Source organism: Coenobita brevimanus, chromosome 59 (assembly GCF_032717465.1).
Source record: "Coenobita brevimanus isolate Jiangsu-jjx chromosome 59, ASM3271746v2, whole genome shotgun sequence".
NCBI lineage: Eukaryota > Metazoa > Arthropoda > Malacostraca > Decapoda > Coenobitidae > Coenobita > Coenobita brevimanus.
In genome coordinates, this window is record NC_137012.1 from 26700005 (window position 1) to 26720483 (window position 20479).

General features: G+C 42.3%; 1 protein-coding gene across 1 annotated transcript in view; it reads right to left on the reverse strand.

Moving 5' to 3' along the window:
* Window positions 1–20479, reverse strand: part of LOC145402936 (uncharacterized) — a 630265-nt gene that overhangs the window by 112591 nt on the left and 497195 nt on the right. The window contains exon 3 of the mRNA XM_080274830.1: window positions 9515–9574. Within this exon, the coding sequence (XP_080130956.1) occupies window positions 9515–9574 (60 nt within the window). The remainder of the gene's footprint in view (window positions 1–9514; window positions 9575–20479) is intronic.

Sequence of the window (20479 nt, forward strand, 5' to 3'; positions counted from 1 at the left end):
TCTCTCTCATTTAATCTCTACTCTTGCTCTTTCGTTTTTACTTCCCTCTCCTCCTTCACTTTCCTATATTCTCTCTCGTCTTCTTACCCACACTCTCACCCAAACGTAAACAGTAAATTGTCAGTTTCTTGCTTTCCCTTCTTCTTTTCCCCATTCCCCTTCCCCTTTTTACTTATTTACACCATCCTTTTTCCCAATTTTCCTTCTCCTTTCCCTTATTTCCTCCATCCCTTTCCTCTCTCTCCACCCGATAAGCGCTGATACAATACATTGCCTTCATGACACACGGCACTCGGCTCCCAACAACCCATTTAGCGGAAACAATAGCCAGCACTAACGGGAGGCGGCCTTATCCTCACCTGCCTCCCGCTGTCGCTTGTGATCTTTACTGCACTCTGTTTTGCGGCAGGATAGCGCAACCTGGGGAAAGGGCAGACCTCCCTGTGTCCCCTGGTAGGAGTGGAACGATGGAAGGGCCCTCTGGGATGGGGTAGGAACGAAAGAAAATAAAGTAACTGCAATTGGTGGATGGTAGGACAGTGGATGGAGCAGGAACGTAAGAAAAAATAACTACAATAGGGGTTGGTAGGACAGTGAGGCGATGGAAGGGTCCTCTGGGATGGAGTAGGAACGTAAAAAAAAATAGAGTAACTGCAGTAAATGGTTGGTTGGACAAGGAACTGCATAGAAATGAAGTGAAAAATTACCCCACGGCTGCACACAAGGACCATATGGCATTAATTCACGCAAAGAAGAGGCATGGCGCAAAGATAACGTGGAAATGATAGTAAAGTAAGATGGAACTACAGAAGTGAGCAGGAAAAGGACTAAAATAATGAAGCCTGTAGAGAATTCCGGGCACTCACTCAAGATGCACTCATTGGCGGAGGTGGGACTAAGAGGGATGATTCTGATATAAGTTTCAGTATTGTTCCCCCGATATCACACAAGGTTGCAGTTCTGTGAGGTGCAACAGATAATATTGCTGTATTGGTATTGCATTGTTCAGCCCAGTGGAGTGGAACATAAGGGAGTGTTATGGGCAAATGTAATATTTGTTTGGCGCTACTGTCTTTCTTCATGTAGGCTTGTAAGTAAGATATTCACCTTTTTTTTTGTCAGACATCGGAATATTAGTTTTTTTTTTTTTTTTGGATTATTAAGTTACAGTATCAGCTTATACTTCACTGGTTTATTTATTATAATAATAATAATATTTTTTTTTTCTGTAAGTCACACCCTTCCTTAACTGTTTATTATATCTTACAAAATAAAGATATTTTCGTCTTCCATTTTTTTACTCCTCCCCCCCTTTCTCTCTTTCGTCTGTCATTTGTCTAACTTCTTCTACTACAGTCTGTTTATCCACAAGTTCTATTTTCCCATCGTTCTCAATTATAACACTACCACAATAATAGCTTTTCCTCAATAACTGAAGATTATATTCACACTAACTAACCCATTTCTTCCTTTTGCTATGCTTATTCTACCTTTATCAGTAACTCCATTGTATCTCTTCTGCCAATGTTCTCCAATAATAACATAATTCTACCATAACATTTTTCCTTCATAACTCCACATTGTTCTGCCATTCTCTCCAATAACCCCTCCTTCTCTCTGACTCGCTCCTAATCGCCCTGTTCATCCGTCATCATCCATCATCCATCTTTCTATTCTTCTTCCTAATCGCATCTTTTCTCTCCCCTTCCCGCTGTGTTATTTTTTACCTCGTAGCCCCTTGCGTCATCTCTTATAAATATCTTCCTCACTGCTTGTCTGTCTGTCTCCCTGATATCCCTCCCTCTCTCCCTCCCTCTCCCTCTCTACCCTGACCTCCCTCTCCCTAATTCTCCCATCCCCTTCCCCTGTCCTCACTTCCATACTCCCTCCTCCTTCCTTCTCTCCCTCTCTCACACTGCTATCCTGACCCCCCCCCCCTCTATCTCTCCTCCTCCTCCTCTTTCCTCTTAGGCATAACCTTTCCCATCACCTATCTTCTCCTTTATATACCCACCTCCTTCTCTCTCCTCTTTGCTTAATTATTTTTTCCTCTTTTTCATATCCCCTTCATTCGTCTCCCCGCCTTCCATTCTCTTCCTCTCACCCTGCCTTTCTTATCTTTTCGTCTCCTCTTACCCCCTCTCCTTTCTCTCTCGCCTTGCCTGAACTCCCTCCTTACCTCCCTCCCTCCCTCTTCGCTCGAACCCTTCTCTCCCTCCCTCCCTCCCTCTCACATCACCCTGTTTGTGGCATCAGGGATAAGTTTGTACCCATGTCCTCGACCTTTCTTCAATTGTCAACATTTTTATCAACCTCACTATTTCAATTTTCATTCATTTTATCTGTATTTTTGGTCTTTCCTTGGTTCTGCATTTCTTTTTACAATCTTTCCTTGGTCCTACTTTTACATTTTTTCATCTTTTGGTCTTTACACATACATTTTTTTTTTACTTCTCTGGTCTTAACTGGTCCAACATTTACTTGCTTTCCCTGCCTGGTCTTACACATAATTTATTTTTCTTAATATTGCCAGTTTTCTTCATTTTCTTTTCTTTTCTTCTTTATATTTCTTGCTGTATTCTCTCCTGATCACTATTCTGCACTATCGCCCCACATGAAGTCCGTATCTTACCCCTTCAGTGCGACAGGCCTCTCCAGCTGTATAGAGTCGGCTGGCGATATTAGTAATAAAATTAATTATCACGGCATCTTAGTGGGAGCTGAAAGACTTAATCAACTGCCAGTCTTAATAATCCGAATTCTAGGGATAATTTATGTTTTATTTCACTAGACTATTTCTTCCATTTCTCTCTCTCTCTCTCTCTCTCTCTCTCTCTCTCTCTCTCAATATTTTCTGTTTACATCCACCCATCTTGCTGTCTTTTAGTTTCATTCCTCGGCTCCCTGTTACATCTTCTCATTCTCTTCATCCTATATTCTGTCTATATTCCCTGCTTCTTTTCTCTGCCTTTCATTCTTCTCCTGTATTACCTTGCTTCATCCTATTATCCTTCCCTTCCTTTTTCCTCAGCCCTATTCCGTTTCCTTTCCTCCTCTTTCCTCTTATGTCTTTCTTTCGTATGTTTCCTTTCCCTTATTTTTCTTCTCCAGTCCTCCCTTCCTTTCTCCCCTCTCTCCCTTCCTTCCTTCCTTTCCCCCTCTTCCTCTTCCTTCCTCTTCTCTCCCCTCACCACCTCATTACTTCCCCTTTCAATTTTTTCTCATCTTTGCTTCCTTCATTCTTTTCTGGTTCTCCCCTTCTCTCTCCCCTCCGTCTCTTCCTCTCCCCCTCCCCTTCCCTTCCTCTTCTCTGCCCCTCTTCCCCCTCCCCTCCCCTCCCCTCCCCCTCACCTCTCAACCTCCACCAATACCACCGCCCCTGGGTTTTTGTGTGGGTGAGTAAGTGTGCCAATTGAGGCAATCTGTCTGACTTTGCATGGCAGCCTCCTCCACCACCATCATCACCACCACAACAACAAAAATAACAACTACTATATCTGCCACAATTATAACAACTACTACAGTATCTACAATTACCGTTACTACTACTACCACCACCACCAGAACCACCAACCACCACATCCAGCTCAGCACTCACCGGCAGAACCACCACCACAACCACCAACCACCACATCCACCTCAATGCTCACCGGCAGAACCACCACCACATCCACCTCAACACTCACCGGCAGAACCACCACCACATCCACCACCACCACAAACACCACATCCACCACCAATGCCACACCACAACAAAAACATCTGCAACACCTAAGGCTACCACCACAACCACAACCACCACCATCACCACCACCACAACAACAACAAGTGGAACAACTGCATCTATCATCATCACTATAATCACCACAATCACCACCACTACCATAATGACAACAACTGCAAAAGCTACAATTATCATCACCACAACTACCATCATCACAACAACGATAACTACAAGCAACCAGCATTACCACCACCTAAGCCGCCTCACAACACCTACCACCAATACTACTACTGTCAATGCAGCTACCACAACTGCTACCACCACAACCACAACTATCACCATTACAACCACGGCCACAACCATCACTATCCAAACCACCACCATCATTCTGACAACCACTCTAACCCCACTGCCACCACCACCATCCGGCAACCACAAATACTACCACCTCTACTACCACAACAACCACCACTATTACCAGCATCACCACTAGCTACCAACATCTGAATTTATCTTCATCTCACCACCATCCATAACTGAATAAAGGAGACAATTAGATTAATTTAACTTCCTGGATAACTTTATTATTATTATTATTATTATTATTATTATTATTATTACTATTATTATTATTGTTGTTGTTGTTGTTGTTGTTGTTGTTGTTATTATTATTATTATTGTTGTTGTTGTTGTTATTATTATTATTATTGTTGTTGTTGTTGTTATTATTATTATTATTGTTGTTGTTGTTGTTATTATTATTATTATTGTTGTTGTTGTTGTTGTTGTTGCTGCTGCTGTTGTTATTATTATTATTATTATTATTATTTTTATTATTATTATATCACCATCACCACCATCACTCTAGCACCAGCTGCAGTACAAATGATACTACTCCTACTATCGTTATTATTACTACTGTCGTCTCTGTGAAGACAACTACTACTCTCATTACTACTACCACTACTACTACTATGCACAGTTCTACTACTATTGCTTCCACTACCACCACCACCATCACCACCACTACTACGACTACAACTACTACTACTACTACTACTTTTATTAACACTTTTAGGACTACTACTCCAACTACCACCATTCAACCACCCATAAAATTCCTGTCACAAGATTAACAGCCCTCTTCTCATCTCTCTACCCCTCCCCCCCCTCTCTCTCTCTCTCTCTCGTCCTCCTTCTCCTTCTCCTTTAAATGTCTCTTCTACTTCTCTTCATTCTTCCCTTCCTCATTCTCTTCCACTTTTCATCAGACTCTCCCACACTTCCTCCTCCTCCTACGCCACATTTCCTACCCCTCCTCCTCTTCCTTCTTCTTCTCTTCTTCCTCTCCTCCTCTTTCCCCTCTGTCTTCCTCTCCTGATTTACGTTCGTCATAAATGTCAGGGAAATTTGAATATGCCACTCCAGAGGGGAAGTCATACATAACATGCCCAACAGTCACCATGCCGCGAGAGAGAGAGAGAGAGAGAGAGAGAGAGAGAGAGAGAGAGAGAGAGAGAGAGAGAGAGAGAGAGAGAGAGAGAGAGAGAGAGACGTTATGGTTCAAACGACTGATTAGGAGAGAGAGAGAGAGAGAGAGAGAGAGAGAGAGAGAGAGAGAGAGAGAGAGAGAGAGAAATAAAGGAAGCGAAAGAAAAAGTTATCATACATAAAAAAATAATTAAATGAACACGATAAAAATGAAAAAAAACAAAAACAGAGAAAAAGTATGAAAAAATAAGAAACTGAACAAGACACAATATAAGAATTAGTAGAAGAGGAACAAAAAAAAAAAAGGAAAGATAACGAAACAGGATGAAAAATAAGCACAACAAAAAATAGACGAGTGAAAATGAGAGAAAAAAAAAAAGAGAAAGACAGAGAGGAATCACGGCTCCCACATTCCTCTTAACCCTTCCCTCCTCTTGACAACCCCTTCCGCTCCCCACCGAAAAAAAAAAAAAAAAAAAAAAAGTTCCCATTTTTCTTTTTCCTGCAACACTTTCTTCAACACTATTGAGGAAAATAATTAACCTATATCAATTAAAAGACGTCTTTATTTTTTCTTTTATTCTTGCTGCTACCAGTCTCGTAAAATTTTCATATATCGAATTGAACCCCTTCAGCCCGACGTCATATCTATTTAAATTCAGGATACATTTTCCAAACTGGAGAGGTAAGATACTCGTGTAGCTGAATAAAATCGTCTGGAGGCAGTAAGAATATAAAAGTTAAATATATCACAAATTTAAGGGACTAACTAGCACTTCCAGCATATGTTTAAATCTTCCATCCCAATTATCCCTCGTCCCATTTTTTTCCCCCTCAATATCTCCTCTTCTCCCTAAAGGTAAAACATATTAACGCAATGGGAACACAAGCGCACATCGGCTACTTTTAACGTCTCCCTTAACGCAACACCGCACATGGAAGCAGACACGCTGAGTTAACCCTTTCACTAGGATGACGTCTCCTCTTTACTATACAACCTTCATACGTCTATTAAATCTTAGAAAAAGCTACTCACACTGAAGAAATTAATGAAGGCTATTTCTAACCCATCCAGTTCAGTCTCTCCTAAGCTGAATAAAATCGTCTTAAGGTTAGTAAGATTATAATAAGACACCATCGTGATAGAGGAATCAAGACTCCCATCCTGTCCACATATAAGACGTTACGAGATGGGAGACGTTACAGGAACACTAGAACACTGTTATTAACGTGGGTGATGTGTTTGTTCTTGTTACGTCTTCGAAAACGTAGGGTGGAACATGGGAACCTAATCGCGGCCTTAATCTACGGGTACTAAAAGAGGTGCGTTGCGTCATTCATCACACGCACCCTCTCGTGAATAGGCCTAAGGTGCCACTCCCACGCACCGTTTCTTTACACACACACACACACACACACACACACACACACACACACACACACACTCCAAGCACCCTCCTTCACTCACGCACTCCCACACACTCGTATCGGGGGTCTGATTAAACACCCTCACGAACGGATATTACAAAAAACACGAGGGGAAAAAACGGGAAAGCTAAAACGAGTCAACACCAAGTAACTAAATCCTCTGGGACGTCCTTTGGTTCCTCGCACAACTATCGCACACAACCCCACCCTTCGCCCACTTAGCCCGACCTGAGTTCACCACGTAACGCCTAAATTCAATTCTCATTCCACCCTAAACCATCCAGGTAGAGTCTGAAGCTCTTGTATGCTATCCCACTTGTTCTCTGCTCTCTCCCTCGTACCTCACTCATTCTTTTTCTCCCCCACTCTATTTCTGCCCATGCCACCCTTTCTTAGTCAAACTCTTTACTTCTTATCATACCATCTCTCTATTGGTGTTCCTGTCCTCATATCTCACCCTGTCATACTCCCTGTCTCAATTCACCCTTCTCAGTCCTGTCACACTGTCACGCTCTGTCTTACTCGTATATCCATCCATTTTCTTGCTTTATTCTTGTCCTACTGTCACTGCACACCCCATTCTTCTCCCCGACCCAAAATCATTCACCTTTCTAGTTACTTTCCAAAACCCTCATGATCCACCTATCCACCTCACTGATCCTAATTTCTCTATACATTCTTCCACCTGACCTCTCCCAAATCCAACGGCCACTCCCTCCCCATCCTCCCACCTTCACATTACTTGCATCTACCCTATTCCACCTATCCATCTCCCTATCCACATTCCGTAAATCACACCGTCCATCCAACTCACTCACCCTATTTTCCCTACTCACCCCACCCTTTCCCTTACGCAGCCCCACCCTAACCCAACGACCACTCACTTCCCCCTCACCCTTACCCCCACCCCCACCCCCATCCAGGGAGGCCCCAGAAAGCGTGGGAACCTCTCGCCCACACCCCAGTATGCTAATGAACCAAAGGGGTGAAGAAGAACAGTGGCGGGGGACCAGACCATGTTTTATGTGAGGGATTACGGGAAGGATACTGAGGAGGAAGGGAGGGTGGGAGAGAGAGGGAAGAACTGGAGGAAAAAGAGAGGAGGGGCGGCAAGTGAGAGAAAGTGGGAGGAATTATAGGAGACCGAGGGAAGGGAGAGAAATGGGAGGTATAGAGTAGAAAAAGTAAATCAAGGAAACAAGGCCAAAGGAGGATGAAGATAGGGAAATGAAAGAGAAAATTACAAGGAGGATATTAAGACGGGAGGGAGAGAGGAAGGGAAATGACAGAAAAAAAGGGAGGGCATCATGGAAGCGAGAGGGAAAGAGGAAACAGAAGGAAGGTATGGAGGGGAAAAATAAATCAAGGACACAAAGAAGGCCGAAGGTGGAGGGAGATGAGAAGTCTGAGGAGAAAATACATGGGACAAAAGTTATCGCAAACAGAGAAGACCCAGAGAAGAGACGGAAGGAAGTCAGAGATAAGAAAAATATAAGACGACGAGAGAAGTCAGCGAAAGAAACAAGAACGAAAGACAAAGAGAGAAAAAAATTACACAGAATGTTACAGAAAGCCGAGGAATGAAAGGATTAAAATGAGGAGGAAACAGATGAGATACAAGAATGAAGGAAGCCAGAGGAATGAGGGAGAAAAGTTAAAAGGAAATAATGTCACGACAGAACGAGCACTAAATGACGTGGGATAAGTGGATAAATGAGAGAGAAAATGAAGAAGATAGAGGATAAACATGCAAGAGGAGGGAAGGGGGACGAGAGGCAAAAAGTGTGAAAAAAATATATATATGATAATGGGCGAAAATGAACAAATGAGCTGAGGTAAAAAAAAATAAACGGACAATTTCAGATAAAAGTAATGGCGACTGAACTTTAAATTGGCAGATGACGTTATGTCTTAATTAAAATATATTATCTGTAGGACTAAACCACTGACATATAAAACACCAAAAACATGAGTAAAAAATCGATGATAATATAGGAAGAAAGATAAAGAGAACACACTAAAAGGGCGACAGAAAAAAAAAAAGAGGAAAAAGCACTGAGTAGATGTGTATACCCAAAATAGAGTTATAGAGCCAAATTAAAATGGAGAATGCCCTAAAAAGAGTTAGAGTCAAGTTATAGCGTAGAGCCGAATTACAGACTCAAGTTATGGAGGAGTAAAATTAATGAGCAGATCTATATGTGACTGATTAAGTAAAGTCGAATTACTGAGAAGACATAAGTTGCAGTTAGAGAGTAGGCCCGACCCTGAATTGTAGAGCAGACCAAATTTATAGACCCAGGTTAGAGCAGACCCGAGGTATAGAGACGAGTTACTGAGTCGAGTCAAATAATGGAGATGAATCGAGGTGTAGAGCAGGACAGATATAAGATACAGTTATTGAGTAGTCCCTGATTATAGAGCATTAGTGATCCAAAACCAAGTGATTGAGTAGAGGTGAATTATTAAGAATCAAACCCTAGATGTTACAGAGTACACCCAAGTTATAGAGAAGACCAATGATAGAGCTGACCCGAGTTATTGAGAAGACCAATTATGGAGAAGACCCGAGTTATAGAGAAGACCAATTATAGAGCAGACCTGAGTAACAGAGAAGACCAATTATAGAGAAGACCAATTATAGAGCAGACCCGAGTTATAGAGAAGACCAATTATAGAGCAGACCCGAGTTATAAAGAAGACCAAATATAGAGCAGACCCGAGTTACAGAGAGGACCAATAATAGAGCAGACCCGAGTTACAGAGAGGACCAATAATAGAGCAGACCCGAGTAATAGAGGCAAGTTACTAAGTAGAGCCGTGTACAGCCCGCCGCATGCCCCGTTAACAAAATAAACTTGATGGACTTACTTCTGCGGCCTCCTTAAGCGATAGAGCAGAGGTAGAGCTTGGGTCAGAGGCTCCACGTACCTGAGGGATAGAGAAAGAGTAGGGGTTAATAATAATAATAATAATAATAATAATAATAACAAAATTAGTTGTAAATCCGATGACAATATTTACTACGGTAATAATGATAATGGTATTCCTGCTGCTACTACTACTACTACAACTACTACAACTAACAAAAACAATAATAACAGACAACAACAACTCTACCACCAAACAAAGTCTCCCTTCCTAACCACCCCACTAACAGAAACACCTCAACCTTCTCCCCTGTCCCCACCCTCCCCCACCACCACCACAAGCAGCACACCCAGTAACAAACCCCCCTAACCCCCCCCCTCCGGTAAAACAGGGGTATCAAACTACTAAAGAACAGAGATGCCGCTTAAGTCGCATGTTTTCTGGATATGTAAATGAGAGTTTACGAATTTCCTCGTTTTTGTGCTCCATCTCAGTCTCTCGTTTCTGTCTTGTCCTTTTTTTGAGTTTTAAATATTTGCGGTTTTTTAATGCTCTGTCCATCTATGTATGTACGTGTGTGTGTGTGTGTGTGTGTGTGTGTGTGTGTGTGTGTGTGTGTGTGTGTGTGTGTGTGTGTGTGTGTGTGTGTGTGTGTGTGTGTGTGTGTGTGTGTGTGTGTGTGTGTGTGTGTGTGTGTGTGCATTTATGTATGTATGAATCTGTCAATCTATCTGTGTTTATCGAGCCTGCTATCTATCTATCTCTGTCTATCTGGTATCTATCTATCAGTCTACCTTCCTATCTACTTACATACCTACCTATCTATCTATTTATCAAACTATCTATGTCTTATCTCTCTTCCCAATTCATTCTTATCATCTCTCCTCTTTTTCCTCTGCATTACTCTCATCGTTCTCTCTCTCTCTCTCTCTCTCTCTCTCTCTCTCACTTCCTGACCAGTGCGGTACGAGGGATCAGATGACACTACAGCCGCTGTCAAAATGTTATATAACGCCACAGTGCCATATGCAAATTAGAGCCAGATGCCAGATAGAGCCAGAACGCCGGAACGGAACGAACGGGCATATTTTACGTTCACGATTATACCAGTCGGGTTGGGAGAGAGATAGAAATATAGAGGGATGAAATGAAAGAGAGAGAATATAGAGTATCGAGGGATGCAATGAATTAGACAGAATATAGACAGGGAAGGATATATAAAGACAGAGATGTTAAGATACAGATTTATAGAGAGACAGACTCTGCTGGGTGGACAGAGAAATAAATAGATAGATAGATGGGTGGACAGACACTGATAGAAAGATAGCTACAGATAGACAGAAAGATGGATAGTATGGAGAGATCTAAAAAAGAAAAACTTGGCGTATATGAGTATGAAAAGGAAATAAACAGAGAAACTTTGAGATAATTACAGAACTACAGCATATGTGGTTGTTGGAGTAAGGCAGAGAGAGAGAGAGAGAGAGAGAGAGAGAGAGAGAGAGAAAACGACAAACAGATATGGAGAAACACACAGCAACACAGAGAAATTTAAACTTTTTTAGGATGAGACTGAACACAAGGCAAAGATAAAAAAAAAAAAAAGAGAGAGAGAGAGAGAGAGAGAATACACATACGTTGAAGGCCACAGGCAGAATAAATACACAGAAATTGATATCTCGACATACATAGGTGGAAGTAGAGAGACCTGTACACAGCAATAAAGATCTCAATACCATCGTTCATAGGCAGAGATGGAAATATATACATAAGGCTTTATACACAGAGACACAGCAAACTAAAAATAAAAAGACTAGACACACTTTCACTAGGTTAGAAAATAAGTGTGAAGGATTGATTACTACTCGGGATGGAAAAGGTGAACTGTTCTTGTGGGTTTTCATGACTATAGATGTTTTCCTTCTACATGTATTTGTATTATGTTGTTAGTAAATTTGACTTGTTTCAGTCCTACCATTTCCAAGGAACTGTGACTAAGTTTTTCCTCCTTCCTATGCTGAATACAGAATTTGAATATATTTCCCAACATCACATTCAATAAAGAAATCAGACATCCTTCTCACTTCACCATTTTTATTCATAAACGACTTTTATTCAATATCTTCTTACTCTACCATATTTTGCCACAATTTTGTATTAAAAAAATCAAATTGAAAATGAATATCATAGACTTGGACATAAATATTTCTACACCAGTATATACAAAGGATTTATACTTCTTTTCTTTTTGACTGTCTATCAAAATCATCATTTATACATTTCACTCACATAATTAATAAAGAATTTGGATACAATTTCTCACTCTCCAGTGTTAAATAAAGAAGTTATATTTATTCCCCCCCCTTAAGTAATAAAGAATTTGGTATATTTAACTCACATTAGTAATAAAGCATCTGTATACAATCTCGCACTTTAGAATGTTTATTAAAGAAGTAATATTTATTTCTCAACCATTAGTAATAAAGAATTTGGATATATTTCTCACTCGACCATTTTTGATAAAGAATTCTGAAACAATATTTTTTTTTTCATTTCACCATTTTAAATACAGAACCCGGACCTTTTTTTTTTTTTTTTCTTTTAGTTCAACATTTCTGTATAATAATTCCCTCCCACTTTACAATGCATAAACTTTCATAACGCTTCGGCTATCTTTCATTCTATCTCACTCCCCCCCTCTCTCTCTCTCTCTCTCTCTCTCTCTTTTTACTCTCTTTCTTTTTTCTGCGTCTGGTATCCGGTGAAGCGGGTGAGTAATGAGTCCCAGAGTTTTGGTAACGGGAGACGAAACAAAAAGGAAAAATAAAAGGGTAAGAAAATATAGCAGAGGTGAAAGAGTAGGAGAGAAAGGGAAAGGACAGGACAGAGAGAGAGAGAGAGAGAGAGAGAGAGAGAGAGAGAGAGAGAGAGAGAGGCTGATGAAATAGATGGAAGAGGAGGGGGATGGAAAGGTTGGATGATGAAGGAAAGAAGGGAGAATTGAGGAACTTCGTGAGAGAAAAGGAAGAAATAGTAATAAGAGAGAGAGAGAGAGAGAGAGAGAGAGAGAGAGAGAGAGGACGGAACTGGTGTGGCAACGATCAGAGATGGTGCCAGAGAGTAACTCATTTTTTCCATTGCTATTTTTTTTTGTAATATTAATCGCCTGGTATTAAATGAAAGAGTATGGGATTTAATGACTAAAAGGCGTGCTAGCTCTCTCATGACCGGGACAACTCTAGCATTCTTTTAACGCCAGAATTATTTAGCTGAGTGGGTCATAGCAGCCTTAGAGTTACTGGCAGGAAGCTGGTTCGAGAAAGTAATTATAATCTGATGCTTTTCCCTTTTTTTATTATTCATTTGGTAATATGTTAAAAAATGAACAGAACTGAATAAAGCAAAAAAAGGGAAGTGGGTAATGATCATTTTATTTTCCTTTTATATTTAAATCTGATCAAGAAATTACTATCTCTTACTTTTCATTATTTTTATATTTTACACCTGGTATTTGATGAATAATGAATGGCAACAATGAATACCACCTCCATGTTCTGTTATGAGCATTTATATTTATTTTTGTTTACTTAATGATAATAATTGTTTATATTTTTTATCATTTTTTTCATATATTATTCACTTGGTACTGAATGAAGACTGTATGGGACAATTTAAAACATAAATTTATGAGCTTTCCCCTTTTAACTACATGAATTGATTTAAGTAATTATTATCTGGTACGTTCCCATTGTATTTTTTCGGTTTATTCTTCACTTAATGAAAAATACATGGAAGTAAATAAAAAATATGATTTGTTAAGGGTAAAGGTATTGGTCCGAAAATTAACTATATATAATCTATAAATTATCCTATTCATTTTTTTTTTTTTTTAATTATTTTACTTATACGAGAAATGTATGAAACTAAACAGAAAAATGGACTGTTTTGGTTATGGGTATCTCTCTGTCTGTCTGTCTGTCTCTTACTTCTTCACCCTGCTTCTTCTGACCATCACCGTGTCTCACTCTTCCTCAGCCTCCTCTCATCTTACCTTCTTCCCTCCTCTCCTTCTCTCTCTCTTTCTTCTTCACTCTGCTTCTCTCTCCCCTCCTCACCCTGCCCCACCTCACCCCACCCTGCCTTGACCCGCTTCATCTTCTCCCATTTCCTCTTTTTGTTCTCGATATATCCCTCTCATTTTCTCTCCTCCCCTCCTTCCACTCCTCCCATCCATCTCTCCTGCTCCCCTCTCTCACTCTCTTGTCACTTAAATCTCCTACTGTTTTTCTGTTTTCTCTCCCAGTTCTCCTTCTCCCTTTCTTTCCCATCTCCCCTCTTCCACAGTCTCCCTTCCATTCACTACTCTATCCCTCTCCCTCTCTGTCTTCTCTCACTTCCTATTCTTTCTTCCCTTCCTCCTTCTCTTTCCCCTCTCAGCTTCCTCTGTCTTCCCTCTCACCTTCTTCTTCCTTCTCTCTATCCTTTCCCTTCTCTCTCCTCTCAGTCTCCTTCCTGCTTCAAGCCCATCTCTCTCCCGTCACATTTTCTTTTCAATTCTTCCCCATTTTCCCCATCATCCCCCTTCCCTGTCTCTGCCTGCCTGTCTGTCTGTCTGTCCTTTCACTCTGTTTTCCCGTTGCCTTTCTCTCCCTATCTGTCTGTCCGTCTCCCCTTTCAGTCCCTTCCCCCTCTTCCCTTTCTCTTCCCCTTCCTCTTTCATTTCTCTCCGTCCCCCACCCTCCCTCTTCCAGTTCCTCTCCCCCCCTCGTTCATGGATACCTGCACTCCCAGCCACCATTACCAGTGCCATTAATTCCATCGCACCCTTTATCACCACCAATAATGCAAACTCAAAATCGACACCAACCCCATTAACATCACTCTTGGATGGATAGATAGATGGATGGATGGATGGATGGATGGATGGATGGATGGATGGATGGATGGATAGATAGATGGATGGATGGACGGATGGATGACCAGATCAGGGGGTTATATGTAAACGAATATGTAGACTGATTTTTTATATATAGTATATAATGACAGTTATATTAAAGCAGACAAGTAAAATGGCCGACAGAAAGATATACAGTTGGATAAATAGATAATAAAAATAGATAAAAAGATAGATGAACTGACCGTCAGATAGACTGCAGACTGACAGACACACAAACATCCAGACGGGCTAACAGACAGAAAGACAGACAGACACACACTGGTAGATAGCTATATTGGTGGACTGATAAGTGAAGTGACAGACAGAGACAAGCAGACAGCAGATACGTTTGCTAATCAGACAACAAGACCGTCAACATGAGAGCTCAAAAACAGACAGACAGACAGATCCACAAACAGCCGATCACAGAAAAGTAGGCGTTTATCAGACAGAGGCAGACACTTCGCTCGCTCACAATTCGACTTGACTTCCGATTCATATGAAGAGATTTTTATTTTTCTTTTGCCCGAAGCGACGAACGGTTATTGTGTGTCGGTCTTGCGTGGCATATGACACCCCCACGGATGGTTTATTATGCCCGCAGGTGTCAATCGGTGTCACTTGGGGGAGAGAGAGAGAGAGAGAGAGAGAGAGAGAGAGAGAGAGAGAGAGAGAGAGAGACTGTCAGCCTGTTTGTTTGTGTCTTACTTTGTTCGTTTGTTTGATAGTGATGAATTAATGCTGTTTGAGTCGTTTTTTTTTGTTCTTGTTTCTCTCTCTCTCTCTCTCATTATCGGTCCCTACCATCTTCTCCTCCACACCTTTCCCCATCATTCCTTCCTTCCCTCATCATTCCCATCTCTCCCCTCACCATCTTTTTTTTCACTGTTATACCTATATCTTTTCTCCTCCATCCCCAATGTTCTTCCCCCCCCCCTCATCCTCTCATCTTCCCTCTCTCTCACCTATGACATTTCCCATCGTTATCTCCCTTCCCCTTTCCAACATCTCTCCTCATTTCATTATCTTCACCCTTCTCATTCATCACTACTCCCTCTCTTTCCCCCCTCCCTTTCATTATCTCCCCACCTCATCATCCCAACCTCTCTCCCTCCCCTACCTCCTCATCTGTCTTCCCCCCATTCACCATCCATACCCATTTCTCTCCCCTCCCCAATCCTAACCTCTCTCCCTATCCATCCCCTACCTCCCCACCTATCTTCCCCAATTCACCTTCCATCCCCCCGTACTCTCCCCTCCCCAACCCCAACCTCTCCCCTTATCACCCCTCCACCTCCCCATCTATCTTCTCCCTCCATTCACCATCCAACCCCCTTTCTCTCCCCTCTCCAACCCCAACTTTTCTCCTTCCCCTACCTCCCCATCAGTCTTCCCTCCATTCACCATCCAACCCCCTTTCTCTCTCCTCTCCAACCCCAACTTTTCTCCTTCCCCTACCTCCCCATCAGTCTTCCCTCCATTCACCATCCAACCCCCTTTCTCTCCCCTCTCCAACCCCAATTTCTCTCCTTCCCCTACCTCCCCATCTGTCTTCCCCCCATTTACCATCAATGCCCCCTTCTCTCCTCTCCCCAATCCCCTCTCCCCACCTCATCACCCCACCCCCTCTCTCCCCCCTACATAACTTGGCACCAGGCCTCAATAAACACGATGATAAATGCTCCACTATAGAGTTTAATAAAGATCAGAGAATTGAGCTTATAAAAATGAGTATGAGTGATGGGGGATGGGGTGGATGGGGGGAGGGAAAGAGAGGGGAGCATTGTTTCATTATTATAGTAGTGGGGGTTAACGAGTGTGTTACGTTGAACGCTATATGGGGTGGGAGTGGGTGGGAGTTATGAGGGATGGTTAACGATTGGGAGTGGATGAAGGGATGATTAGTGAGTGGGTGATGGGATGGTTAGTGAGTGGGTGAAGGGATGGTTAATGAGTGGGTGAAGGGATGGTTAATGAGTGGGTGAAGGGATGGTTAATGACAATGGATGAAGGGATGGTAAATGAGTGGATGAAGGGGATGGTTAATGAGTGGGTGAAGGGATGGTTAACGACAGTGGATGAAGGGATGGTTAATGAGTGGATGAAGGGATGGTTAATGAGTGGGTGAAGGGATGGTTAACAACAGTGGATGAAGGGATGGTTAACGAGTGGATGAAGGGACGGTTAACGACATTGGATGAAAGGATGATTAACGACAGTGGATGAAGGGATGGTTAATGAGTGGATGAAGGGATGGTTAATGACGGAATGGAGAAAAAGAGTCAAGCTTAACGACTGAGAGTGGTTATTATGTGATGGCTAATGAGTGACGTTTAACGAGTAAGTGGCTTTTACATGACGATTAACGACAGGAAGTGGATAAGTTAAGGTTAACGACATGGCTTTGATGTAACAATGACTATCACTCTCAGGGTTGTCACTGTACCTATACTCATTTCACTCTAACTTGGCCCAGATTTTCGTCCTCTTGTAGCTCATTTGACGTAGCTCCGTGGGAGAAAAGGGCAATACTGCGACCCTACATCCTTTCCACAGCACTTCTTCGTGACTAGTATCGTATTCTAGCATTAATCTACTGTCTCTCTGCTACTGCTTTTCATGTCAAGATCACAGTTACCACCTTCATCCCAATTACCAACATTCACAGCTACCACTATTCTTAGCAAAACCTCAACTACCACCACCACCTACCAACATTCGTGCTCAAACTACCATCATTACCCATCCCAGCTACCACCATTTACAACTACCACTATTCTTAGCAAAACCTCAACTACCACCACCACCTACCAACATTCGTGCTCAAACTACCACCATTACCCATCCCAGCTACCACCATTTACAACTACCACTATTCTTATCAAAACCTCAGCTACCACCACAATCTACCAACATTCGTGCTCAAACTACCATCATTACCCATCCCAGCTACCAACATTTAAAACTACCACTATTATCAAAACCTCATCTACAACCACCACCTACCAACATTCGTGCTCAAACTACCATCATTAGCCATCCCAGCTACCACCATTTACAACTACCACTATTCTTATCAAAACCTCAGCTACCACCACAACCTACCAACATTCGTGCTCAAACTACCATCATTACCCATCCCAGGCACCACCATTTAAAACTACCACTATTATCAAAACCTCATCTACAACCACAACCTACCAACATTCGAGGCCAAACTACCACCATCATCCCAGCTACCACCATTTACAACTACCACTATTCTTATCAAAATCTCAGCTACCACCACCACCTACCAACATTCGGGGCCAAACTACCACCATCACACGCCGCCATTGTACCCTTATAAATTCGGCCATGCACCTTCAATAAACATTCTGGTCCAGCCTATCACCACAATCCACCTACCACCATCTGTGCCAACCAACATCTCTATCATCTGAACACACGCCCCTCTCTTCCATACATTATATCTTTCCTTTGCCATCTCTATCATTCATGTCTTTTTCTTTGCCCTCTCTATCACCGTTAACACTCGCAGATGCACTTGACTCACTCTCAGCTGAACAAAATCGTCTGGCGTTAGCTGGAGGGGGGAAGGCTGAGAGTTCCCCCGACCGTGAGAGAGTGACAAGATTAACCCTAAAATGTGACCTCTGATTTAGCTTTGTCCTTGCTGCCGCCAGACGATTTTATCCAGCTTGGGAAAGGCCCCTCGTGATGAAGGGGTTTATGAAGACAACCCCCTCATAGAAAACCGTCCATCTTGAGCTGAAAGAAATCCCCTGAAAACAGAAAATAATATAAATCGTCTGGTGTCAGCAAGATATAAAAAAAAAATATTTTCCGTACGATATGTCTTTTATTATGTCTTTGCTTCAGCCAAACGATTCTATCTTACTTATGGGGCTTTGAACAGAGGCTAAGATAATACTGTATATAGTCCTCATTACCCCGATCATTACACAGGTCTCCCCAGCCTTGTGTATTTGCCATCGTCCGTGGGGTAATGAGAATAAACCCCCCCCTATCTTCCTTCTCCCAATCCCACTCTTCTCCATCGCCTAATCCCCCCTTTTCTTGTCAATTTCCTCACCCTTTTTCTAATCTCCCTGCTCCCTATCCCTTTCTTCTCTATCGTCTAAACTCCCTGCTTCCCATCCATTTCTTCTCCATCATGTAATCACCCTTCTCTCCAACCCATTCTTCCTGTTACCTAACTACCCCCTATCCCTTTCTAACTCTTATTTCCTTTCTCCCCATCCCCTTCTCCTCCATCCCTTATCTCCCTTCCCCCTAACCCTTTCTCCTACATCCCTTATCTCCCTCCTCCCAAGCTTTCCTCCCCCTCCCCCACCCCTCCTTACCTCCCCACATCTGATGTTCCAGTGGTCACCCTACCCATGTTCGACTTTCAAGATAACTATCGAGAAACTGAACACGCCTTGGGATTCCTGTCTTGTGGTAGAGCAAGAGTGGGGGGATTCTCTCTCTCCCTCTCTCTCTCTCTAGGTTACTTCACATTTTCTCTATTAATCTCCTCGTTCTCCTTTCTCAAGCTTCTCTCTCTCTCTCTCTCTCTCTCTCTCTCTCTCTCTCTCTCTCTCATCATACAGACACCAAAGAGGTCCGTGTGACAGAGAACTGAGAGGGTGGACTGGCGTAGTTGACATAGAACCATATATCATCATCGCCCTCCCTCCCACACACACGAGAGAGAGAGAGAGAGAGAGAGAGAGAGAGAGAGAGAAATACACCTATTATGTATTTACTATTTTCGCAATGCACACTGATGATGATGATGATGATAGTGATGATGATGATGATGACGATGAAAACAGCGAACAATACAGGATTAAAGAGATTAAAACCGATGGTGATGAGGACGGCGATGAAAAGGATGATGAAGGGTGGTATCAATAACGGTGGTGATGAAAGTGGTGATGATGGTGGTGATGAAGGGAGAGGTGCAGAGGCCCATCTACACTTGGGAGGGAAGATGATAGCGTCTATACTCTCCATTAAAGTAATCTAACCTCACTGATGAAGGCAGTCTGGGAGCCCTTGCCCTCCTCACTTCCCTTCATCTTCTTTCATTTCCCTCTTCCTCTTGTTTCTTATCCTCTCGGCCTTCCTCTTTTCCCCTTACGCTTCTCATTTCCCTTTCCCTTCCTCTTCTTTAATTTTCTATCCTCCTCATCTTTCTTCCCCTCTCCTTCCCTTTTCCCCCTACTTCTCATTTCCCTTCCTCTTCTATTGCATTTCCTCTTCAACTTTCTTCTTTTTTCTCACTTCTCTTCTAACACTTTTCACTCCTCTTTGCCCTCTTCTGTAATTTTTGATTCACCTTCCTCTTCTATTTTCTTCATCCCTTCTTACTCTCCTCATTTCACTTCCTCATAATTCATCTCCTTCCTTTTTTTAGTTCCTTCTTATCTTCTTCACCTCATTTCTTTTTTACCTTCTATTTCCTTACCTTTTTCTCTTCCCCTTTTTTTTTCATTTCTCTCTGGCTTTCCCATTTATTTATCCTTCTCACCTTTATTATTTTTCATGACTAATCTCCACCTTCTATTTCACCCTCTTTTCCTCTGCTGTTTATCTCTATTTACTCCTATTATCTTTTGTTTCTCTTTCATCCAATTCTTCGTTTTATTCTTCACCCCTACGTCCTTACATTTCTCCCTCCGTGCCCTACTCCAGATGCCTCTCTCGTCTCCCTCTCCCTCCCTTCCCTTGCCATCTCTCCTTATCTCCTTCCTTTCCTCCCTCCCTCCCCCTCCTTTCCTACCCAGATCACCTCACCCCTCTCGCCATATCACCTCTTTTCCTCCTCCTTCTTCACCCCTTTCCGTGTATCTCCCTCCCTCCCCTCCCTTTCCCTCCCCACATTTCTTCCCTCCCCTTCCTCTACAGCACCGTACTGCCTTTTCCTCATTGCAGTATCTTTTTACTTCTTATTTTTCTCCTTCCCTACTTCTTTCCCTCGCTTTCTCCTTGCTTTTCCTTTTTATTTTATACCCTTCCCA